We start from the raw sequence: 25959 nt of genomic DNA on the forward strand, positions 1-25959 counted from the left end.
CAACATCCTTCCATTAATTTCTAGGCACCGTCCCATGTCAGCATTTATGATAATACTGCATTCATTTTAACAGTACCTTTAATTGTTGTATTTGAAAGACACAGGTGTGTGAGGTCCTATTCTAGGCCCTTTTCAAATGAATAGTAACAATTGGTCAAAGGATATACACATTGCTTATTTTAATACATATCACCAATGTGACCTTCAAAAGAGTAATTCCGATTTATCCTCCAATGATGGCAATCATTTTTTCTTTCTTCCTTTCTTTCTTTGTTTTTTTTTTTTTTTTTTTTTTTTTTTGTGGTATGCGGGCCTCTCACTGCTGTGGCCTCTCCCGTTGCGGAGCACAGGCTCCGGACGCGCAGGCCCAGCAGCCATGGCCCACGGGCCCAGCCGCTCCGCGGCATATGGGATCCTCCCAGACCGGGGCACGAACCCGTATCCCCTGCATCGGCAGGCGGACTCTCAACCACTGCGCCACCAGGGAGGCCCTCTTTCTTTGTTTTTAAAATTATTTATTTATTTATTTTTTGGCTCCATTGGGTCTTTGTTGCTGCACGCGGGCTTTCTCTAGTTGCGGCGAGTGGGAGCTACTCTTTGTTGCGGTGCACAGGCTTCTCGTTGCAGTGGCTTCTCTTGTTGTGGAGCACGGGCTGTAGGTGCATGGGCTTCAGTAGTTGTAGCACGCGAGCTTAGCAGTTGTGGCTCGTGGGCTGTAGAGTGCAGGCTCAGTAGTTGTGGCTCACGGGCTTAGTTGCTCCGCGGTATGTGGGATCTTCCCAGACCAGGGCTTGAACCCGTGTCCCCTGCACTGGCAGGCGGATTCTTAACCACTGCGCCACCAGGGAAGCCCTATTTCTTTTTAAAATTCTCCAATCTGGTAACATTTTTTGCTCATCTCCCTATACATTTTAATGATGAATCAATACAGCTTATTTGTTATGGTTCTGAATAGTCTGTTTAAATCCTGTGCTATATGTTGAATTTATAGGAGTTGTTGGAGAACATAAAGAATGATGAGTATTCAAGCCAAAGAAAGTGCTTGTGTGAATGGGTACACATTATGTTTGGACTGGGGTGGGGTTGGGCTGTATACACAGTAAATTCATCAGGTCATAACTCCTCCCCAAAAGTAACCACTATCCTGACTTCTAACACGTTAGATTAGTTTTAGATTAGTTATGTATGTATATGAACTTTGTATTCTTTTGCTTCTGCTTCTTTTCCTCAATATCCTGTTTGTGAGATTTGTCCATGATGTTGTGTACAGCAATAATTTCCTCATTCTCATTATTATATAGTATTCCAGTACATGAATATTTATCCATTTTGCTGTTGGTGGATATTTGGGTTGATTCCAGGTTGGGGCACAAATAGTGATGCTTTGAGTATTGTCTTAAATGCCTTTTGGTGGACACATAGACATATTTCATAGTAATGAACTTGTTTTGTCATAGGGTTGGCAAATATTAACTTTATTAAATCTTGCCAGTTTTCAAATTGGGTGTACCAATTTATACTCCCACCAGCAGTGTATAAAAGTTCCTTACCAGAACTTGTTCCTTACCAACACTGTTTTTCATTTTAGCTATTCTGATAGGTATTTAGTAGTGTTGCATTTTGTTTTTTTACTTTTTTGTTTGTTTGTTTTTTTGCCACGCCGCCTGGCTTATGGGATCTTAGTTCCCCGACCAGGGATCAAACCCGGGCCCTCGGCAGTGAGAGCACAGGGTTCTAACCATTGGACCACCTGGGAATTCCCACATTTTGGTTTTAATATGCATTTCATCATGATTAATAAAGTTGTGTACATATTTTACTTGGCAGTTTGATATCTTTGAGTTTTGTAGTATCTGTGATTAGGTTCTTTCCAGACAGAGGGGTTTTTATTTCAAGTAATAAAGAAGTACTCTTTATACTTTTTTTCCCCAAAGTGAAATTTTAAAGTAGACTCCAATATATAAAACAAATTAAAAGAGTATCTCTTGAGAGGCAGAATACCATGGTAATTAAAAGCTGATTCTGGATCTAGTCTCTTCCATTAGGAATTGTAGTTTTGCCATTTACTAGCTTTGTGAACTTGGGCAAGTTCCTTAACCCCTATTCACTTCAGTTGTGTTATCTCTAAAATGAAATGTATTAAACTGTCATCATAAGGTTAATGTCAGGCTCAAGGTAGTTAATATAAAGTACGTAGGACAGTGCATGTTACATAACAAGTACTGTATAATGTTAGCTGTTAGTAGTAGTGGTGGTGATGGTGATATAAATTTATCTTATGAATTTATACTAAGTTAGTTGACAGGAGTAATGGGGCTCTACTGTTGAGCACAAGTTTGAAATTGAGGGTTATGGATGATAGTTGGAATTTTATTTTAGTCTCAGCCTCTAATTTTTTGTTTTGGTTGCATAATACCAGGAAAATTTTGATTCACACAGATGAGCAATTAAAAATACTTATGGTTCACTCAGTGGTTTTAGGATTATGCTTTTAGATTAACTTAATTGGTAAGTGACTTGGATTTCCTGTTTTTAAATAAAAATCACAGAAGCTGCACTAAAATTTATTATGGTTTCAGTATCTGTTGTGTTATCACAAAACAGCTGCCTTATAGGTTTGCTTTTTATTGCTTTCAGCCACAAGATAAGATAAGCAGCCCATGTCCTCAAGCCTTGCCTGGCCCGATAAAGTGTGATTCTATGGATACTGTAGTGTGTTTACTCACTGTTGCAAATTTAATGAGCCAACACATAGGCTTGATTAGAAACAAATCAAAAGTCAAAGCTACAGGTTTCCTAATTAATGGTATATTTTCAATATATTCAAACAAAGCTACACAAACCAAAAATGAGTTTACCAGGCAGCACAAGTTATGTGATATATGGTGTCTGGTGTGTTAATATTAGGCATATGAAAACATTCATGCATGTGCTGTTATAGTTCATAGTAGTTACTTCTACAACCAGCTGACACAGTCACTGGCTGTCACTTACAAACAGCCTTGCATGTTTGTAGCTAGCTGACCCTTATACCAAGAGACCATTTACAACTGCTCTCTCTCATGCTTTCAGACAGACTTAAATGAGTATCTTGACAAGCTCCTTTAGCACCAGCTTTACTTCTCCCCAGCAGACTGTCTCCCACTGCTCCTTAGCCAGTATGGGCTCCTCCAGGCTGGCTGGTCTCCCCTCTTCCTTGCCACCTCCATGGTTTTGTGTTCCCTTCTCTGTGATAACAGTGCCTGCCTGCTCTACTGTCATCACTATCTATCTTGGGTACTGTAATTTCTTCGTGGTCCTGCTTGGATTCCATCTTCTCTCAGAATCACTCCTCTCTGATACCATTCTTTCCTGTGAAATCCTGTTCTGACATTCTACATCTCAGGATCTTAAAACTTTTTTTTAAAGTATCAAAGTTGTGCTCCATGAGCCACGTAGTGGCTCACACAAACTCCATCAGCAGAGGGAGCTAAATGAAAGAAGATGAGTCCCTGAAATTAAGACCTGAAGTAGAGAAAGTACTTACAAATAGTGACATGTTCACATACTGCTCAGTAGTGAAAAAGAGCTGGAATAATATTAGAAATCAATGATTTGGACCATAGTCCCAGGTTAAAACTTCTATGAGGAGATTTGTTAAGTGTTTTTCCAAGAGGTAATTCTATATCATGTTAAAAACCTACTTAGATGGGGATGACCTGATAAACATATACATATTAGGAGAAGCAATCAGATGTTTAGTTTTTTTAAAAATTCTGTTCATTCCCTCTCCAAAAGTTTTATTAAGGATGATGAAATGAGGTCACGAGCTTTGTCAAGAATTTCATATGGAGCAATGAGTCCTGAAGTTATCAAGGATTATGGATAACCCATTCCAAGTTTTAAAGATAGAATTTTCAAGTAAATTTCTTATATTTTGTTTTGATTAAGTGTATGTATCTTAATTTCAGTTAGCAGACTTGAAGAAAGAGAAGCAGAACTGAAGAAGGAATATAATGCATTACATCAGAGACACACAGAGGTGGGTTTCTAGGTTGTTCTTACCATGCTAATATTGAGATAAAGAAATTAACCTTAGAAAATGTGTCTTAATTTCTCTTTGAAAATCAGTTAGTATAATCCTTGGGGATTATTTTGAGAAGACTTTAAATTTCATGTATCATACACTTAGTTACCAAATGTTGACTTTTAATGTCCTTTATCTGGCATTAACTTTTCATGTGGTGAATTAGTGTGCCACAGAGTAGTGTAATTATTAAGGCAGTTCCAATACTTGTGTCTTTGGCTGGTTAAGTAAGAACTTAATGTGTGCATAATAAAAAGTACACGTGATACTAATGTGAGAGAACAGATATAATTTGTTTTGTTACCTGTTGGGAAATGATGGATTGGTAAATTGTTGGTCAGAGTCTCTACATTCAGTAGGGACTTTATACAGTATAAAGGACTTATTTGCATCAAGCTCATAACAAATAACAAACAAATTATAATGTATTAAAATGACTCTAAAACAGGTTTTCTGCATGAAATTTCAGTATTTTGGATGAACAACTCTAGCACATAATCACTTCAAAGCAATTTAGAAAATGTACTTGAGGGTTTTTTAACCTTTTTATGATTCTCTGTCAGCCTTTTATATGTTTCCTTTGTTTCTTTCTATCTCCTTAATGTGAAAATTGTTTCTGTGTATCATGGTCATTCTGGGGTTCACATACCTAAATAAATAGAATTTTCATAGATGCATGCACTGTTACCTGAAAAAAATAATTGCTCTCTTTCCCTTTCTAGTCCAGTCTTTCCCATGATACAGATGGTTCCAGTCTTCAGCTTCCATTTTCCTCTCACTAGTTTGGGTGATCTCTTATCCTGCCTCTGGTAGGGACCTATATTGTTGCTTTTAAGGAATGTAAAACCCCACTGCACTGTTTCATTTGCTTTGGAGAGTAGTGTGCTTAACACTTTCTTGGGGAGGTGCTGGAATTTCTTCCTGACATGTGAGGCTTGATTATTACTGTTTTAACTTACATAACCACAAACTAAGCATGAAGTGTCACAGAATTGATACTTAGTGGTGGAGGGAAAAGATTGGCCACAGAGGGCTGGAACCATAGATCTCTTGAAAAAAAGGAACAGCTTACACAGCAGCCTTTTCAGTATGTAAAAAATAACCACATTTTAATAAGACGGTACTTGGTAGATATTAAGACTGTTAAAGAACAGTTGATTGTTAAAGGTCTATTGTTGGTTCTTTTCACACCATTCAATTCAGTGCCTGAACAATGCCCTGTATTAGTAGTGCTTATCAATGCTGATAATTATAAGCATGTTTGGGGGAATAGGTTTATGTGCCATAAATAGTTGATAGTGATGAATAATGAATAGTCATTTTGTTTTTTCACTGAAGTTTTAACCTTTGTAATAGTTGAGGATTGTTAAACTGAAATATGTATAAAATATGCAGTCTAGAAAAAAAATCATTGTAAAGTGAAATTTCATATTTTCTCTCATATACGTATTTAGCAAAAGTGAAGATGTGTTCCAGCAGAAAAAGCAACCTGACATCTTAATTTCAAATGAAAAGATATAATAATTTTTCTATTTCTGTTCCTTCAGAGAAGGACAGCCCAGGAAGAAGAAAAGATCTCAGGAAAATCCGAAATACCAAGGCAGAGATTTGGGTCTCTCTAGTAACCAAGGCAGATCTTACATGTAGCATTTTCATAGGGTCCCCACCCTTAGTCGTAGGCAGCTTCTATCCTCTGCCCTGATAGGCTCTCTGTATTTCGTTCTGCCTCAAGGAAGGTTTATATAACACAGATATGGCTGCTTTAAAATGTGGGTCTTTTCTATTCTAGCCCACATTTTTCTGTGTTTATACAGCTGTACTAGAAATACAATTCAATTAGCAATTATAAATAGCTATCCAATGCTAAAGAACTAGGTGTCCTTTAAAGGTAAATTCTGAAAACCTTCAGGGAAAGGAAGTCTGAAGGATTTAACCTTGATCTTTCCACTGTTACTTCTAACTAAGGTAACCTTTGTTATAGGCTACAAAAAAGTTGTTTAAAAGCACTTTTATCAAAAGCATTGTTTGCTGCTTAAGGGAAATCTCTTGCGCTTTTTGTAATGTGAATAACTGTTCTCTAATTAACTTCAAAATTTTATACACATTACTGAATTTGCTTGAAAGAAGACATGCCTTGAAGAGGGCATTGGAGGAAATATACATACTCTTATATTAGTCACTAAAACCTTGAACCCCGGTCTTACATCAGGGACTGTTTAAATGCATTTTGATCTCATCCTCTGAGTAAATTCTTATCATCCACCCCCATTTTACAGATTGAAGCTTAGAAAGAGAAGATGGAGTGATTTGTCCCAAATGCCATGCTAGTATGTGACTGGATTTGAACCTGGGTCTGTCTGATTCCCTTGCCTGAATTTTCAATAATGCTTTTAGGTTATGAAACACATGGACATTAAATGCACTAGAAAATTTTCTTTGCCTCTTTGTTTTATGCCATCTCAACCACTTTAAGAATAGTGGCTTTGTGGATATACTTATAGGATTTTGAGCTGCATATGGAAGGATTCAAGGCCAACAGAATTAAAAGGATTCATGCCACTTGTCTTCAAAACCTCTATTTTTGCCTTGCTTTTCTAATAACTATTGCCTTGCATTTCAGTTTTAGCCAAAGTTGACAGTCAACCTCTGCTGTGAAGATTTCTCTAAGTGGGAGGGGAGTTGGGATGTTCTAAACAGTGTGCTTGGGACCCTTCTTCATGACCCCAGCTACTTGTTGCTGAAATGACTCCTGGATATGTGTGAATTAATGTGCATACCTGAGAAAATTGAGAGTTGCCATTCTGAGATAAGGAGGGATGGGGCTGTTGGACCCAATAGTAAGTTGTCTAAAGCGTATCCTATTTTACTCTACCTCCCTTTTCTACCTGGCAGCAGTGCCCCCTACTCAGTTTTTTATTAAGAAAACCAGAGCTACTCTGTGAAGCCCTGTAATTAAAACTTAAATTTTTATGTACAATTTATTGTTTCTACTTTTTTGTGCATATATAGAATATGGTGCATATTTTATTTCAGACATCAGGAAATGCTTTAGGATGTGGGGTTTTCTTGTGGGTGTGAGGAAGAAAGGACAATGAACTTATTGCCTGCCTCCAGAATTGACTGAAAGGGCAGATACACCATGAGTCCTATAATGCTTAACTACTCTGATGACTGAGTCAGATGGACCTGAGTTCTGGCCACAAAGCCAACTAGCTGACAGTTAGAGCACAGTTAATCATTAACTAGCTGGTCAAGTTGGGCAAGTTATTTTAGCCTCCTTAAACTGGAATTTATCTAGAAAATCATATTGTTGTTGTGAGGATTAATTGAAACAATGTACATGCACTGGCTGATTTGTAGTTGGTGCTCAATAAATATTAGCTGCCAGTTTTGTTGTTGTTGTTCTTTCCTATTAAGTGTTAGTTTAATTGGGTTGAAACCAATTTCATTATGTCGACCATTTTGGAATGTCAGAAATAGTTACTTGGGTCATTCATTTGAAGAAGGTTTGGAATTCAACATCTAAATTAAAAATTTTTTAACGTATTCATTTAAGACAAGAATCAATCTATAGAATGCACTATTTGGGGTAGAACTGATTCTGTATCTTTGAATTTTATTTAATCTTTTTATTTGTCTATATTGAATAAATATCAATAAATTATTATAAAAGCAGTCTAGGGGAGATTTCTATTCATTTGAATGCTTAAAGAAACTTAGATTCTTCCATTTGAACGAATCAAATTCATATAATCACTCTCCATTATAAAAGTATTTGACTTAGATTTTCTAAAATCTTTTGAAAATTTAAATTGGTATCTATTTGGCCCAACCATCACTTTGTTATACTAGTCTCATTTAAATTTTTTCCCTTAAAGTTTTCCCTGATACAAGAAGGAAACAGCTCATTATTTCTGACTCACTGACACAAAGACAAAAACTGTATTTCTGCAAAACTGTTTTTTAAATGGTGATAAAGAGAAAATCTTTAAATTTAAAAGTTTTAAAAATGCTTTCATATGCCTTATCCATGTGATTCTGTATTCATTTTTCCTTGTCTGATACATTTCTTATTTGGGCTAGTTTTAATTGGGGAACAGCCTGATTGATTCTTTTATATTTGATTTGATAGAATTACCCATCTTAATCCATGCATCAGAATTCATCTTTTTGTTTATTTGAAGTAAATAACAGTTTCAAATTGATTTACATACTTCTTAATTTTTGTATATGCATGCATGCCAAGTAAAATTTTCACAACAAAAGCATACTTTAAAAAATATATTTATTTATTTATCCGGCCACACTGGGCCACTGCGGGATCTCAGTTCGCTGACCAGGGATTGAACCCTGGCCACAACAGTGAAAGCGTGGCCAGGGTTCGAAAAAAGTTTTTTGCTATGCTAAGCAAGATGTTGGCTACTTTTGCGGACACTAGCATCCTTAAATGTAAGCATTTGCATATTCCTTTGCCGTTAAAAGAAAATTTCATCCTTAATATTCTTTTACATGGAATGTAGTCTGATAAATAAGAAATTTATATTAAGAGGTTTCCCTTGCTAAAATAGTATGTCTTTATTCCAGGTATTAGTCTTAAAATTTTGTGTATTCTTTTCTTTCTTCAAAATAGATGATCCATAATTATATGGAACACTTAGAAAGAACAAAACTTCATCAGCTCTCAGGGGGTGATCAACTAGAGTCCACAGCTCATAGTAGAATTAGGTAAGCTTTTTAATACATTTTTGCCTTGGGAAAAAGGGAAATAAAATAATCTGTTTGTTTCTGTTTCTCTCTGTTCTTTAATCCTGGAACAATAGTTAAGCTGATTCAAAAAGCTCTCTACTGTAGTTGGAATGCTACAGGAGAGAGTAGCATGGAACAGAACAGCTTTCACTAATGAAGAGGTAAATTGTGAGCCATGCTATATGGCAACACGTCGAGGTATTTTGATTGATTTCTGATATTTAATGAAGATTACACTAGGTTTAAAATTGTCTGATTTGTGAGAATGATGAAAATTTTTCATTTCTCCTGTATAATTGGTTTAAAAGTCCTTTTTGTTACAGAGAGGCATGTTTGAAAGGGTTAGTTAGCTAAGACTTCTGTTTGATGTAGGAGTGTGAATAAATTATGTAGATCTCCAAGCATTGTAGCCAATGAGCTAAGCCAGGACTCTTAGTGGAGAGGAAAACAGTTAATAGGCTTGCAGTCGCTCTGGATTGCTGCATAAATGCTAGGAGCAGCAGCTCTATGGTTATGAGGTGGGGAGAGCGGGATGACGTCATCGCTTCGGAGCTGCTGCAGGATGGAGTGGAAAGCTGCTGCTGATGGCATTGTTTTTGTGGCAGCAGCTGAATGACAGATCCTCACTACAAAGATACCCCTTTGGCCCCCGTGTAGGCCTCCTGGTTCCGGTGTTTCACCATGCCAGCACAGCGCCATGAGTCCTGGATGCATGCTGCTGTTTGTGTTTGGCTTTGTTGGCGGGGCGGTGGTCATTAATTCTGCTATCTTAGTGTCTCTCTCTGTTTTGCTGCTTGTGCACTTTTCTATTTCTACCGGAGTGCCAGCTCTGACGCAGAACCTACCAAGGATACTCAGGTACTTTAGTCTCTCTTAGAAGTCCCTGTTTAGTTGGTTTTTCTTGAATTTTTAGCTTCACAGGTCTTCTTTGTAACCATTTCTGTTGCAGATTGAAACAATGGAAAATGGATTGAAGCTGAGATTTCATTTCTTATTTATAGTAATTTATGGGCTATCACTTAGGGATACGGCTTGGTGTTTGGAAAGCACCAACTTAAGAAAAAGATTTTCAGATTGTACTTGTACACAAGTACAAGATCAGTGTGCTCTTGTTTTAAGCAGTGTTCAAAGAGTAAAGGGAGAGCAGGAGTCAAGCACTGGGTCTAAATTTGCACAGTCTCTTCGTTTAGTATCTGAGTATTTAGGAGCAAATAATCTTTTATGGTGGGACTTGTAGTTGATTAGGCACAGGCCATAGGTGTTTATTTTGTCCCAACTATCCTTTGACTGATGGAGGTTCAGGCATCCTTTTTGCAGTTTTTGCAATTTTTGATAGCAGCTCATGGGAACTGACAACTTAAATATTTTCTTCCTAAAACTAAATATATTTTAAAGCAAAAGGATTTAAACCTTTTAGGGCAAGGAATTCCTTTTTTTCCCCCAATTATTTACACATCAAAGTTATGAAAGCTTTACAGAGCCTATTCACTATTGTTTTGTCAGATGTTGCCTTTTCTTTGTAGACTTGGGTGACAAATATCCATGCCCGCTTGTGGGGGTAGTCATTAATCTCTGTAGCTTTTCTGCTCTTCACTCTACTTGCACGCTCTAAGAACCATCTTCTGTATTTTAGAGATTTAATGTTTTGGTTTCTTTTGTTTTCTACCTCATCAAACTAAAATTATCTGATTTGTTGAGATTTTTGCTTTGTGCATCGTTTTAAATGAGGGTTCATAGTGTATAGCTTTTTATAAGTGTTTACTTAAAACTCAACTCCTAATTGTGGACTTAAAGTAAGGTGAATTAAAGTAGTAAATTCCCTCAATGTGTTCTTTTTTTATTCATGGTCCATTCATGTTCAACATTAGTTTAAGGTCCAAAAATTAAATTTCAACTGTGGTCTTAAAACTAGGTACTTGGTCATTTTTTTTTTTCCTGATTTTATAAAAATCAGGAGCAAATCTTATTACTTGTGTATATTTTAATACATAAAGGATTTGTATGTATGTATATATAGGCTTTTAGGAAATTGAAAAATACGTTGACTCAAGAATATTTAGACTATTAAAATAAGATTAGTCTCAAAGGGCTGGCTTAGGTTTCCATTCCATTTAAGATGCCAGTGCTGTGCTGTGCCATGCAGTGCTGTGCTGTGCCATGCAGTGCTGTGCAGTGGGTGAGAGGTTTGGAGTCAGACTGCCTGGCTACAAACGCTCTGCCACATGTGAGCTGTGGGGCCTTTGGCAAGGTGCTTACTCTCTGTGCCAGAGTTTCCTCCTCTGAGGTTCTTACCCCATTGGGTCGTTTTAAAAAACACGTGAGATGATTATTTCGTATTCAATCAGTCGCAAGATATATTGTAAATTAAACAAGTAAATAATTTTCATAGTCACTTATATCTACTACATTTTTAGCAAAACTATTTTAGCTCTAGCTGTTTTATTCATAAAATAACTTATGATTAAATTCAAAAAGTTCCTTGACATAAAAGTTGCTGTTGATCTGATTGAAGAAAGTCTTCCATATTCAGTCTTTAATATTAAGATTAAATTGTCAAGAAATAGGTAGTTCCAAGGAAAGTACATGGGTCTTGAAGTCAAAACAGGCCTGACTTTGAATCCCATTTCTGCTGATTACTAGTGCCTAAAGTCTCTGAGTGTCACTTTTCCTAATCTGAAACCAGGGAAAATAATTCCTATTTCCTTATGAGGATTAAATGAGATAATGTAAATAAATCATCCATCTGAGTGCTTGCCACATGGTGGGTGTTGAACAAATGTAATCTTTTTACTGCTCTTTATAATATGTACAGTAGATTTTATTAATTATTATTTGTTTTAAATGGGAATAATAAAGCTGTTTCAAAACATATTTGCAAAGTTATTTATGCACATAAGGTAACATTTAAATAACCAATTTAAAAATGGATATATGGCAGTTTTTAAAAATATGTAACAAGGATTCTGATAGCTGATAATAGCTTTGTTTCTAGGTAGTAATGCATTATTGAAACACCTGCGGTTTAAATCTGCCACTTGATATTTTCCCACATGTATTTCATTCTTTGGTTTCTTTTGTGAGTTTTACTGAAGTGTTTAATATATAGAGTATCAAACATGCATACCAATATAGTACAGGACTAATGTTCACTTTTCAGGGTTTCCTTTTGAAAATAGGACTCTACTTAACGTGCATAATTACATGTCCTTCTCCCTCCCCGCCAAGTCTTACGTAGTTTATCAGTAAAAAAAGGAGAGAAAAGATGTGTGTAGTAATACAATTTTTCCAGAGTTGGAACAGTGTAACCTAGAGCATCACTGACCCTCTTGACAGCTATCAGTCTCTGAAGAAAAATACCCTCCCTGTCAAGCAGTTTCTGAAGGATAAATATAAGCAGTACAAAGGTTTGAATTCTACTTATATTTTGGGTTGTAGATTTAGTATTTAACAGGAGTAGGAAAGTAAAACTTGGACCCACAGCCGACTCCTTCCCCCAGATTTTCCAGTATTTAACATGTGTGAAAATGATTGTGTTGTCATTCATGAAGGAAGATCATTCTCATGACTGGCCTGTATTTTGATTTCTGTTGGCAGTGTGATGAATTCGAATGAAGTTTGTATTGTCTTTCTTTGCACTTGGGGTTAGAGAGCCTTCCATTAACTTCCATCTTATTAAATTCCTGGTCACTTTTTGCTAAAGTCATTAAGATATGTTAAAAAAAATAAGTAATCTAGTAGCTCTTAGACCCTTAGATTTTCAGTTCCCAAAATACGTTCCCCACCCAAAATTTCCAATTGTTGTCACCGTCATTTGGTGAAATAAAGGGCATTTTAAAATCAAGCAGAAAAGATGTGGCAAAGGGGTGAATCATTCTCAAGAAAGAACAGGTTCTGTGCTATGTGGAAGCATGTATGTGTATAACGTGTTCTGTATTACCCAGTAAGGGTATAATAAATAATGCCTCTTCGCTGTGGACTTGTGACAACTTTCTTGCTGAACCAGCATTTGGGAGTAACTGGTATAAAGAACAGCTGACTACTTTGTTATTTGGTTGTTCTGGCAGGTCGTGGAGACAAACTTAGATTTGGTTTTAAAATCTAGCCTTTTATTATGCTGCCTACATGCGTTTGAATTTTCCTCCCAAATCAAATAGGAAAAGTACCCCAAGTGTGAAGAAGTTATATATAATTAACTCTTGATAGAGAAAAGTCCTGTTCTATTTCCTTGTGCCTACAACTTTAATAAAATGCAGTCTCACAACCCTTTTGCTTCACCTAATCTTTAAGAAGGTGTTTGACAGTTGTACTAATCCTTTCTGATTATCATTAGGTATGAAAGCAGTGTACCCTTTGTGTTCAGTGAGGGCACATTTCAAAAGTGGCTCAAGTTTCTTGGTATGAAAATAAGCTTACAGAATAAAGACTTATTTAGAAAAACTGAATATTTTCCAACATTTATTTATAACCTCAGTGTTTCTGTTCTAACTTACATTTTTTACCAGCAGCACTATGGTTCTTAGAAGCTCCAAACCTTTAGTGTCTCATTTCTTGCTAATTTCCATTTGAGTTAATGACCCAGGATGACCCAGGCTTATTCCTACCCTCTAAAAGTCCTTTGCATTAACAAAGGATGTGTTTCTTGTTAAAATTCTATTATTAAAATTGAAACTCTTGTTCACTGGAATTTCCCACAAAGCACTGGAAACTCTACAGTCTTTCATAGAATTTTTTGGCCTCCTTGTTTGGAGAAACTGACAATTGTTTTCTCATACATAACGTGGTGGAAAGGGTCTCATATATTGGTTCTGTAGAACAATACAGCTTTCCTACTTTAGGGGATAAAACTCTGAAAGCGCGCACACACACACACACACACACACACAAAACCTAAAAGTTGAGAATTAATGTTTTATTCAGAGACATTACTAAGGACTATAGCCCAGCAGGACAGCCTCTCAGATAGCTCTGAGGAATCGTCCCAAACCGGCAAAGGGAGGAACCAGGATATATAGGAGTTTTTGCTGAGAAAAATAAATAAATAAATAAAAAACAACATATAGTGGAACATCAAAAGATTTCTGCTAATCACAAAAGACAGACATCTCAAGTTAATGATTTTAATGCTTTTCTATGTATGGGATGCTCATTGAAATTATTCCTTTGATATGTGTCTTAACTATCTAGGGTCAGTATACTGTTTTTCTCCATCCTGAATTCCCTTCAGGGCCCTCCATCAGGGCTGGCTGCAGTGGCTGATGGCTGAATGGCAGACAACGTTGTTTGTTTACTGAAATGGCAGGCAACATTTTTTTGGTCCACATGTTCTTTTTACCATTTAATCAGTAGCCCTGATTTAGACCATATATTGATTTTCCTCTAGGCAGAAAAGAGATACCCTGAAGAGGCATGGTAAATATCTAGGGATTAACACGAGGAATTGGGAAGGCTAGAAGCAGGAGTTGGGGTAAGGGACTCATCAGTAACTTAATAAGATTTCCTAAACTATATTTTACTACCTTTCTTAGTTGATTCCCTGGGGCTAATTTAGCTTCTGAGACTCTGTCCTTTCTCTTTGGTAAGTCTGCTTGTTCAGATAGGCAGACAGAATTATTTAAGAGTGATAATTCTGAAGCAATGACAGCCCAGGCTTATTACTTACAGTCATGATGAATAACAATTAAAAACGAATTAATGCTTAATTTTTCTCCCCTCTCCAAATAGAAAAGAACGCCCTATATCATTAGGGATTTTCCCATTACCTGCTGGAGATGGATTGCTTACACCTGACACTCAGAAAGGTGGCGAGACCCCTGGATCAGAGCAATGGAAATTTCAGGAGTTAAGTCAACCACGTTCTCATACCAGCCTGAAGGTAAGCTTTATTCTGTGAAAATCTTCACTTTATGTTTTATAAGCTTTCTTATCCAAATTGAAGTGCTAGACAACCAGAACATAATAAAATGAAATAGTATGTACACATTTTAGTTCGTAAAACAGATGCTTTTTTTTAAATTGGAAATGAGCTCTTCCCAAGAGTTCTAGTTTTTTATTATACTTTTTCAAGTTATATAGGAAAACAGAGTCAAGCGTTGTTACATCTTGGTTGTCATACTAATGACAAGCATTTCTATTTGATTTAGGCTATTTCTATTTGATTTATATTATATGAATTTAGGATGGGGTGACCAGTGAACCTAATTATGTTTTTTAGAATTGAAAATTATTGCCACCTGAAATCCTTGGTTCACTGCTAGGAAGCTTCACAATTTAGTAGGGCTTCACTTAAAAAAAAAAAAAAAAGATACTTTCTTCAAAACCTTCATAAAGCAATATCCAAAAGTGCATTGTGTTTAGCTAAAAAGACCTGGTGTTAGTTCATTATAGATTATGTTCTTGACCAAGATCTTGTCACCAAATAACTTATAAATATAAATAATAATATATTCTAAGAGTGGAGATATACTAATAATTGAAAATAATTGAAGTTATAGTGTATATCTTATAAAGTGCAATATTTATAAAGGGAACACTGATTATAAAGGAACCTTGTTACATTAGAAAATCTACTCTGTCATAAAACAAACAGGCCACCTACAGTGAATACAGTTGAGTTACTTACGTCTTTATCTCCTTTTTCTGGTCTCTTTTTCTCCAAATTACTTATCATGGTTTAAGTACTTATATAGATAGCTCTTATGATACTTCTAGATTACGAAGTCATTTACTTACTTACTTTCTCTCCAAATCCATGCAGTTTGTTTAGTGCTGTATCCCTAGCACTTAGAAAAGGTGTCTAGCACATAATCGTCACTCAGAACATGTTTGTCAAATGAATTATTTGTTTTAGATGTTAGAAAGACTCTTTTTGAAGATAATATAAATGGTCTGTTTTTCAGCTCTAGTAGGTAGAGGCATTTAGAATCATTCCATTGACCTTTGAAATGTGCTCAAAACAGTAAACAGTCAATAAATATTTCATAGCTTTGCTCCCACTGAAAAGTATTTTTAACAGTAGGCCTAACCTCACCTTTTTCTCATTCTCCTTTCTTTTTTGCTCACTTTATTGGAAGGTAATTATGCAGCTGCTCGGTATCAGTCCACAGTGGTGCCACTAGGAAGTTTTCTTGTTCTTACCCCTGTGGCCACACTGACTTTTTTAGCCTGCCTGTTGGTTTCATAGATCTTCCAAAACACCCAGCTCTCAATCGCCTACTTGCCGTGTCCCTTTCCCAAAACAAAATTAAGTAGGAGGGATACTTCTAGGATATCAAAAATGTATACCATATGGTAACTGTATTTTAACTACTATCCAAAAAGATACCTTAAAGAGAAGATTGTTATTTAATCCAGTCCTATATAGTATACCTGAAATCTTCAGGTATACTATACCATTTTATATAAGGGACTTGAGCATCTGTAGATTTTGGTATGCACAGGGAGTCCTGGAACAATCCCCTGTAGATACCAAGGGACAGCTGTACTGGAAAATCTGCCAGGACTGATGCACCTAGAAAAATACACAAGTTGTTCTTAAAAAGAAGTATTTGTACATATTATTCCTTTACTTATTGTATTTTTGTGGGGGAAATCAACAAACAAACAAACGAAATCATGGAATTTCAAGTAGTGTTATGTACTATTTTTAAAAAGCTAAGTAAGGAGCTAGAGAGTAATTAGTAAGGAGGAGTGCTTATTTTAGAGTGGTGAAGGAAGGCCTCTTGGAGGTGGTGACTTGTGCCCTGAAATGAAGGAGGTACAGGTGCATGGAAAGGTTCAGAGGACTGTGTGTTTCAGGATGACCAACTAGCATCTGTAAAGACCCCGAGATGGGGACAGACTTTGGTGTGTTTGAAGAATGTATTTTTTTCTCTTCATCCCATTCCTCTGAGACTTCAGTGCTACCTACTGCACCAATGTGCCTTTTTTCACGGTTACCCCAAATATCCATCTCTCTAAATAGTATGATGGGGACTTCCCTGGTGGCACAGTGGTTAAGAATCTGCCTGCCAATGCAGGGGACGTGGGTTCGATCCCTGGTCCAGGAAGATCCCACATGCTGCAGAGCAACTAAGCCTGTGAGCCACAACTACTGAGACCTCATGCCACAACTACTGAAGCCCACATGCCTAGAGGCCGTGATCCACAACAAGAGAAGCCACAACAAGAGAAGCCTGCATACCACACAAAAAGTAGTCCCTGCTCGCCGCAACTAGAGAAAGCCTGCACACAGCAACAAAGACCCAACACAGCCATAAATAATAAATAAATAAATAGTGTGATGGAAAATTCTCATTCCCATCTTGCTTTGTAGCAACATTTGACACATTTGAATACTTTCTACTTCTTCTTTTTTTTAAATAAAATTTGTCTTTCCAACTTAGTTTTCTTCTAATTTTATTTTTAAATTGTTTTTTATCATTCTTTTGTAAAAAAATTTATTTTATTTTTGGCTGCGTTGGGTCTTTGTTGCTGCGTGCAGGCTTTCTCTAGTTGTGGTGAGCAGGGGCTACTCTTTGTTGCGGTGCACGGGCTTCTCACTGCGGTGGCTTCTCTTGTTGCAGAGCACAGGCTCTAGAGTGCGCAGGCTTCAGTAGATGTGGCACGTTGGCTCAGTAGTTGTGGCTCACGGGCTCTAGAGCGCAGGCTCAGTAGTTGTGGCGCACAGGCTTAGTTGCTCCGTGGCATGTGGGATCCTCCCGGACCAGGGCTCGAATCTGTGACCCTGCATTGGCAGGCGGATTCTTAACCACTGCGCCACCAGGGAAAGCCCACTTTCTGCTTCTTGAAATGCTTTCTTCACTTTGCTCCCAGGATACTTCTCTTTCTTTCTCTTTCTCTTTCTCTCCCTCTCTTCCCCCTCCCCCTCCCCCTCCCCCTCTCTCTCTGGTTTTCTTCACAGGTCCTTTTCCATTGCTGCTTTTGCACCTCTAAATGTTGTAGTTCTCTAGGGCTTAAATTTCAGCCCCCTCCTCTACTTAACGTGGGTAGCTCAAGTTTCATGTCTGTAAATACCATCCACCCATCAGTGTTCACAAATTTGAATTTCTGACCTTGACCCCTTTTCTGAACTCCACACCTGTGCATCCAGTTGCTTTTCTATATAGTTTTCCCACATACGTATTTGTATCCTGCTTAGGTTACCACCAGTAGAAGTATTCTTTCAAGGCCAATCTAAATGCCACAGCTTACATGAAGCTTCACCTGACACCTTTTGATGGTCCTCAAATCGAGTTTAGAGATCAGTTTAAGGCAGAAAGCACAGGAATTTTATATTGTATCATTAACAGAAATTTCTTAATGGGGGGCTACTAGCAAAATTGGTAAAAAGGAACCTCTTACGTTAAATGACATTTTCTGTTGAAAATGTATTATAAAGATGCTAGGGTGGAAATGGGTAAAAATGTTAAGGTAAGGTTGTTCATCCAACTGAATTCTATTCACGAAGGAGGAAATAGAAAGTGTATATTACTCAAGAAAGGTGGCTGTGGTGGGAGGACAGTGAAAAGGTGTTTTCAGTTGGCAGAGGGTGAAGGGAAAAGGACTCTCAGAAGGCGCGAGACTGGGATGTTTGTGTGCTTAGACGAGGAGTCCGGTAGGAAAAGAAATTGAAAACAACGGAGTGAAGGACGATGATGATACATCAGAATTACTGAGGAAGGGCCAGGGGACAGGGGGCACATATCCCATCTGCCATTAAAATCGACTTTATTGACAGGACGTCTCAGTTTTTCCTAACCTTTTGCTATTACAAGCAATGCTGCATTGAATAACCTTGTACATAATTTTGTAATTGTATTTATGATTCCCATAAGTGGGATTGCTGGATTAAAGCATGTATTTAAGATTTTGCTAGATATCACCAAATTGCCTGCCAAAGGGATGGTAGCTGTTTGTATTCTCACCAGCTATGTTGTATAAGTTCTTCATTGCTTTACAAGTTTAGAGTTCAGATATCTCTCCCTTGTGCCCAAATATAGAAAGAAAACAAAGTGTTTTAAATATCATTTAAAATATCCTACACATAAAATTTTCATGCTGTTTTCTAGACCTTGGTTAGTATCACTTTGGCAGTGATTTCATAGATTCCATCTAGTTTCACATGTACACATATATATGTATATATACACCTATGCATGTGTATGCACCTGCACATGCCTAAAGACGTGTGTGAGTGTACACATATGTATACATACTCCGAAAAAGTATTATTTTTTCCTTTAGAGTCTCCTGGGTTGTTGGTTATTAGTAGAATGTGACTTTTAGAACTGAGAAAAACAATTTTAGCTAAAAAGCAATTGGATTGCTACCTACTTGTGAAAGTTTTAAAGAGTACTTTTGAAACCACATGACTTGAAATACTTCAGTGGAACTGCTGTGAGAAGGTCTTGTTAGCAGGATTGGTATATAAAGCCAGTGGTCAATGTGTGCTGCATTCGTCAGGGGACGTGCTTAGCATGCAGAATGGAAAATTTCTGAACAGAGCCAGCATTATTGTTTAGAAGAATTTTCCATCCTCCTCCATTTGTGTTAAATTGTTCCTATTTCTTTAGTTTTCCCAAGCTTGAACCTCTGTAGTAGTTAGACCTTATTCCTGTGTCTTTTGTAATTAAAGATCCTGTTGTAAAACGCATGTGTGGTTTTAAATTTCAAAACCGTTAAAGCTCTTGGTTTGTTTTGTTTTGTTTTTAACTTTTCATTTTGAAACATTTTAGACTTATAGAAAAGTTGCAAAAATAGTACAGAAGGAAAGATACCCATCACCCACCCAACATTGGTATGTTAACTAACCATGGTAAGATTATCAAAACTAAGAAATTAACATTGGTACAATACTATTAGCTGAACTACAGACTTGTATTCAGATTTTGCCAATTTTCCCACTACTGTTCTTTTTCAGTTCCAGGATGCAATCCAGGATCCCACATTGCATTGAGTTATGTTTCCTCAGTCTCTTCTAACATTTGACGGTTTCTCAGCCTTTCCTTGTCTTTCATGACCTTCAGGCTTAAAGAGTACTGGTTAGTTATTTCGTAAAATGTCTCTCAATTTGGGCTTCTCTGATGATTTCTTTTTCTTTCTTTTTTTTTTTTTTTGCGGTACGCAGGCCTCTCACTGTTGTGGCCTCTCCCGTTGCGGAGCACAGGCTCCGGACGCGCAGACTCAGCGGCCATGGCTCACGGGCCCAGCCGCTCCACGTCATGTGGGATCTTCGCGGACCGGGGCACGAACCCGTGTCCCCTGCATCGGCAGGCGGACTCTCAACCACTGCGCCACCAGGGAAGCCCTCTGATGATTTCTTATGATTAGATTGAGGCTATATATTTTTGGCAAGAATACTGTAGAGTGCCGTAGTGGTGATGTAAACCTCGATTGCTTGGTTCAGCTGGTGTGTGTTAGATTTCTTCACTGTAAAGTTACTGTCTTTCTGTTTATAATTTAATTAATATCTTGGTGGATATATTTTGAGACTGCGCCAATATCCTGCTCCTCCTCAAACTTTCATTTACTGATTTTAGTGTGCATCAGTGAATCTTACCTACAATAATTATTACTGTGGTGTTGTAATGCTTATTTTCTATTTTCTTCATCCTACATTCATTAACTGGAATTCTTTGGGGAGGGAGAGCTGCTCACTCCCTCCCTTCTTTCCTTCATATTTGAACTCAAAGGTATTATTTTGTTCTGTAGGTCATCCAATGCTATTAATATTAATTAATTAATTAATTAGTTAGTTAATTTAGGCTGCTTTGGGTCTTCGTTGCTGCATGTGGGCTTTCTCTAGTTGTGGCGAGCGGGGCCTACTCGTCCTTGCGGTGTGCGGGCTTCGCATTGCGGTGGCTTCTCTTGTTGTGGAGCACTGGCTCTAGGTGCGCAAGCTTCAGTAGTTGTGGTGCACGGGCTCAGTATTTGTGGCTCGTGGGCTCTAGAGTTCAGGCTCAGTAGTCGTGGCGCATAGGCTTAGTTTCTCCCTGGCATGTGGGATCTTCCCAGACCAGGGATCGAACCTGTGTCCCCTGCACTGACAGGCGGATTCTTAACCACTGCACCACCAGGGAAGTCCCATTACTATTTATTTTGTTGCTCAGAGTGTTTCAGTCTTGGACATCAGGAGCTCTTTCAGGAGTCATCCTATACCCTTTCGACATGCCCATGCTCTTTTGAGTTCTTCCTTCCTGACACCATCAGATGCTCCAGGCTCTTGCATTTTCCCTGTCCCTGCTGTGCAATCAAGTGCTTCTCCAAGAAGCCTTGGTTCTGTTTATTGGAGAATGGTATTTAGGAACCAAGATCTAGGCACTAAATGTGCTTACTGGTTGGAATGTGATTGCTTCTAGGCCCTTTCTTCCGTTGATGCTTATGTTGGGTTTTTCCATTAGTTTATAGTATACATTACCTCCTTTTGGATTTTTATATTAGTGTTTACAGTAGGGTAAAATAAAAATAGAATTTTAAGAAAAATGGATTATATGTTGTAATATTTCAGGTTGGTTTTGCTTGGGACAGAGGGTAAGGAATTTCTTCTATAACTTCAATTTTTATTTACAAACTTTCCCACTCATATATATCCTCATTAGATAACTTCAGGAATCATCCACAGCTGACAGTTGCAGTTTGAAGGGAAAAGGGAGTTAAGGTTTACTCTTCTTAATATTTTGGTACTTGCCTATTCATTTTTATTGAGGCGTAACTGACAAATAAAATTATAAGATACATACTTTCTCCCCTTTTAAACTCTTGCTTAGAGAAGAGGCAGTAGAATTAATTCTTTCTTAGTGGGTGTTAATCAATGAGATTTTTTTCCTCTTTTTGGCATATTTATTGTGTTGTTTATTGACCAAGATGCTAGTATGTGGAAAATGGAAAATGGTAAAACTCCAAATAAACAGCACTATTTAAAAATGATGGTATTTAAAGCTTATGTTTCTAATGTGACTTTTTTTGAAGTAATTGGCACATGAGTATTTATTACTATTGATATTTAATGTTTAAACAAGCTCTTTGAGTAGGAAAAATAGCTCTAAGTATTTCCTGTTGAAGAAAAATTAACCTTTTTGCATTAAAAAAATTTGATGCCTACCAGGTCACACACAATGTCAGATGCTAGAAATGTTGTAAAGTAGCTCAGAGTCCAAATATTTTAGAAAGTAGGCTTAATAATTTTTTTAAAAGTCATATTAATAATGTTTCACAATCAAATAATATCGAAGATCTAGAGTAAAAGTGTATAGTTGTCCAACTCTAAATTCCATTCCTTTGCCTCAGTCATTGTGAATAGTTGGTGTATCATTCATACCCTTTTCTTTATATATGTATATAGATAATACATACTCATATATGTCTTTGTAAGATAAATGGTTTTAGGGACTTCCCTGGTAGTCCAGTGGTTAAGACTTAGCCTTCCAATGCAGCGGATGGCAGTTTGATCCTTGTTCGGAGACCTAAGATCTCACATGCCTTGTGGCCAAAAAACCAAACCAAAAACACCCAGAAGCAATATTGTAACAAATTCAATAAAGACTTTAAAAATGGTCCACATCAAAAAAAAACCCAAAACGATAAATGGGTTTATGCTCTAAGTATTTCCTGCAGCTTGCTTTTTGTTTTTCATTTTAAAATGTATGTTCACAATCTTTTCATTTTTATTTAGAGAGTTATTTACCTAGCTTTTGATGAAATGATAGTTGAGAAGAGTTGAAGATGAGAATCCAGAATCAAAGATCATGTAAACAGATATTAAGGGAGAGGCAGTCTGGTTTGTATAAAGTGAATCATGCTATATATTAAATGGAATATCATCCAACTATATAACAGAATGAAATCTTGCCATTTGTGACAACATGGATGGACCTAGAGGGTATTATGCTAAGTGAAAAAAGTCAGACAGAGAAAGACAAATACCATGTGATTTCACTTATACGTGGAACCTCAAAAAACAAAACGAACAGGCATAACAAAACGAACAGACATAACAAAACAGAAACAGACTCATAGGTACAGAGAACAAATTGGTAGTTGCTAGAGGGGAGGGGGCATGAGGTGATGAGTGAAATAGGTGAGGAAGGTTAAGAGGTACAAACTTACATTCATGAAATAAAGGAGTCAAAGGAATGTAATGTACAGCATAGGGAATATAGTCAATAATATTGAAATAACTGTGTATGATGACAGATGGTACTTAGACTTATCGTGGTGATCATTTTGTAATGTCTAAAAACATCAAACCACTATGAAGTACACCTGAAACTAGTATAGTATTATAAGTCAATTATATTTCAATTAAAAAAAAAGAAAAAAAGTGAATCATGCCTTGCTCATCTGTGGGTTTTTTTTGTGGGAATTAACAGAGAGCTAGGAGAGCTGTATTTTAGACTTTTCAAAAGACTTTGATGGATTTCCAGACTAAGAATATATATTTTTTTTTTTTTTGCGTTACATGGGCCTCTCACTGTTGTGGCCTCTCCCGTTGCGGAGCACAGGCTCCGGACGCGCAGGCTCAATGGCCATGGCTCACGGGCCCAGCCGCTCCGCGGCATGTGGGATCTTCCCAGACCGGGGCATGAACCCGTGTCCCCTGCATCGGCAGGCGGACTCTCAACCACTGCGCCACCAGGGAAGCCCCAGACTAAGAATATTTAAAACTTGAAGTTGCTTTGTGTTTAAGAAAAACACTTTTGTCTCAAAGAGGGCAAATGTACAGATAGAAATGAAGAATATGAGTAAATAGATGTTTTTGTGAAAAAGGACTTGAATCTTGGTTACCCTTCGATTGTTAGTGTTCTCTTAACAGTTTCAGAAATGAGGGGGGTGGGCGGGGAGAAGAGTGTGGTTAATGTTTCCAAGTGTGCTAAACTGGAATATTTATTATGTTAATTACTCAAAATGATTAGGATAAATTTCAGGAAGATTTCACACAGCTGTGTGAACAGAAAAAAGGGTTAAGTGATAAACTGCTTATTGACAAAGTATAAGGTAAGACAAGACCCAAGAGGTGGCTTTTGAGTCATGAGATGGCTTAAAAAAGAGGCTTAAAGGAGGTGATTTTAAGTCAGAACAAAACAAAACCCCTAAACCCTCATTTTAACGAGGTAGGTAAAAGAGATGGATCTTGTTATTCTGAGAGGTAGCACAAGCCAAAGATACTTAGAAATATGCTAAGACCTAGTAAATACATGATTTTTTTTTCTCTTTTATAATCTTTCCCTCTTCTCAGGTCAGCAGTAGTCCTGAACCTCTGAAGGCTATAGAACAGGAGGTGAGAATGGGGTTTCAAAACGTTTTGCAAAAAGTAAATGAAAGTGATTAACTTTTGGTTACTTTCTCAGCTGCTATTTTCAAGACATCAAGTGCTCAGTTTGGAAGACTGCTGATGTTATTCCCTGAAATAAAAAAGAAAATTTTTTCTCCTACAGTGGTTGCTAGGGCTTTACTGTAATCTGTAATTTACTCCTTCTCTAAAGTCAGCATTTTGAAATAAAGGAGAAAATAATAAGTAAATCCTGTGGAAATTCAGCCTATTTCTATTTATCCAGCTCTAGGTAAGAAAACTTGTATGCTTTGCACAAATACCTTCCTCAGGGCAGAATGTACATAACTTGTATGTATCCTGGAGACAGCCTAGTATGTCATTTTACCATGGGCTGCCTCCCTATTTAAACAGATTTGTTCAGCCCCAGTCAGGGCACCATTCAGCTTCGTTCAGCAAACATCTTTTGAGAGCCTACTTCATGTCAGGCTTGATATGCTAGGCCCTGGGGATATAAAGACAAAATAAGACTTTCTCCTACCCACTAGGTCAGGGTTAACCAGGGTAAGGCCTTCAGCAGGTCCATGACAGTGGAACAGTGTGTTTTTCAGAAATACCTTCAGAGGTAGGTCATCCGTGCCTCTCTAAATTCTTTTGAACCTACAGTATAATTTACATCGAGACTTATTTCACCTAAATGTGTCTAGAATTATGCTTCTCAGTGTTTCTTTGGGTCACGGACTCCTCTAGGAATCAAATTAAAGGTACGAAGCTCTCCATAAAATACTTGTATACACAGGATTTTGTGATTCTCTTATGGTGTAGAGTTGTAAATCAAAAGAGTGTTAAAACTACTGCTTTGGACACAACTTTAACTTGGGGAGAAAGAAATGTAAACATAGAAATTAAATATAAGGTGATAAGTGTTATAGTAGGTATCCATTGGGCTAGTTACTTTCTATAATTTTGTCTTTTACTTACATTAGGCTTAAAATCTTTGAAGCTAAAGACAAACTTCTGTAGCAGAGTTGCTTGCCCCCTTTTTAGCTTATTTCAGATGACATCAGGCGGCTACTTAGGAAAACACTGTGTTGGAACATTTCTAAGTTGTCCTTAGTGGGATAATCTATTTTTATAGCTGTGAACTTACTTTATAGTCTTCCTGAACATAAATAGTAATGGGGCAATGCCAGATAACACATGACATATGTATTCTATACAGCACTGGGTACAGGAGGCACTTGATGAATGGAACATCTGGAAGTATCTTGTAAAGGCCTATAGACTTTTAGCCTGATAATCTAAAACCAGTAGGAAAATAGCACAAAGACCAGATTGTTTTCACTATGGTATCTCAAGTGAAGCTAAAAGTAATGACACCTGTTCTGTTTTTTGTGTGACAAAAAACGTATAACATAAAATTTACTATCTTTTTTTTTGTGTGTGTGGTACGCGGGCCTCTCACCGTTGCGGCCTCTCCCGTTGGGGAGCACAGGCTCCGGACGCGCAGGCTCAGCGGCCATGGCTCACGGGCCCAGCCGCTCCGCGGCATGTGGGATCTTCCCGGACCGGGGCGCGAACCCGTGTCCCCTGCATCGGCAGGCGGACTCTCAACCACTGCGCCACCAGGGAAGCCCTACCTTGACCATTTTTAAGTATACAGTTCGGTAGCGTCAACAGTATTCACACTGCTGTGAAACAGATCTCTAGAACTGTTTTGTCTTGCACGTCTGAAGCTCTGTTCCCAGTAAACCACAGCTCCCCTTCCCCCTCTCCCCTCAGCCCTGGCAGCTACCACTCTGCTTAGTGTTTCTATGAATTTGACCACTTTAGATACCTCATCGAAGTGGAATCATGGAGTAGTTGTCCTTTTGTGACTGGCTTATTTGACTTAGCATAATGT

The 25959-nt window shown here is 37.5% G+C and overlaps 1 protein-coding gene across 8 annotated transcripts in view; it reads left to right on the forward strand.

Moving 5' to 3' along the window:
• Positions 1–25959, forward strand: part of SPAG9 (sperm associated antigen 9) — a gene marked incomplete at both ends in the record, with an annotated part of 135406 nt that overhangs the window by 58555 nt on the left and 50892 nt on the right. For 4 of the 8 annotated variants that reach the window (XM_079725963.1, XM_079725962.1, XM_079725961.1 and 1 more), the window contains 2 exons: positions 9510–9670; positions 14534–14684. In XM_079725963.1, coding sequence (XP_079582089.1) covers positions 9510–9670; positions 14534–14684 — 312 coding nt within the window. Of the gene's footprint in view, positions 1–3950; positions 4022–8696; positions 8792–9509; positions 9671–14533; positions 14685–24023; positions 24066–25959 lie in introns of those variants that run through there. The other 4 variants (XM_079725959.1, XM_079725958.1, XM_079725957.1 and 1 more) reach the window with 2 other exon arrangements.

Source organism: Hyperoodon ampullatus (genome assembly GCF_949752795.1).
Source record: "Hyperoodon ampullatus genome assembly, chromosome: 19".
NCBI classification, from domain to species: domain Eukaryota; kingdom Metazoa; phylum Chordata; class Mammalia; order Artiodactyla; family Ziphiidae; genus Hyperoodon; species Hyperoodon ampullatus.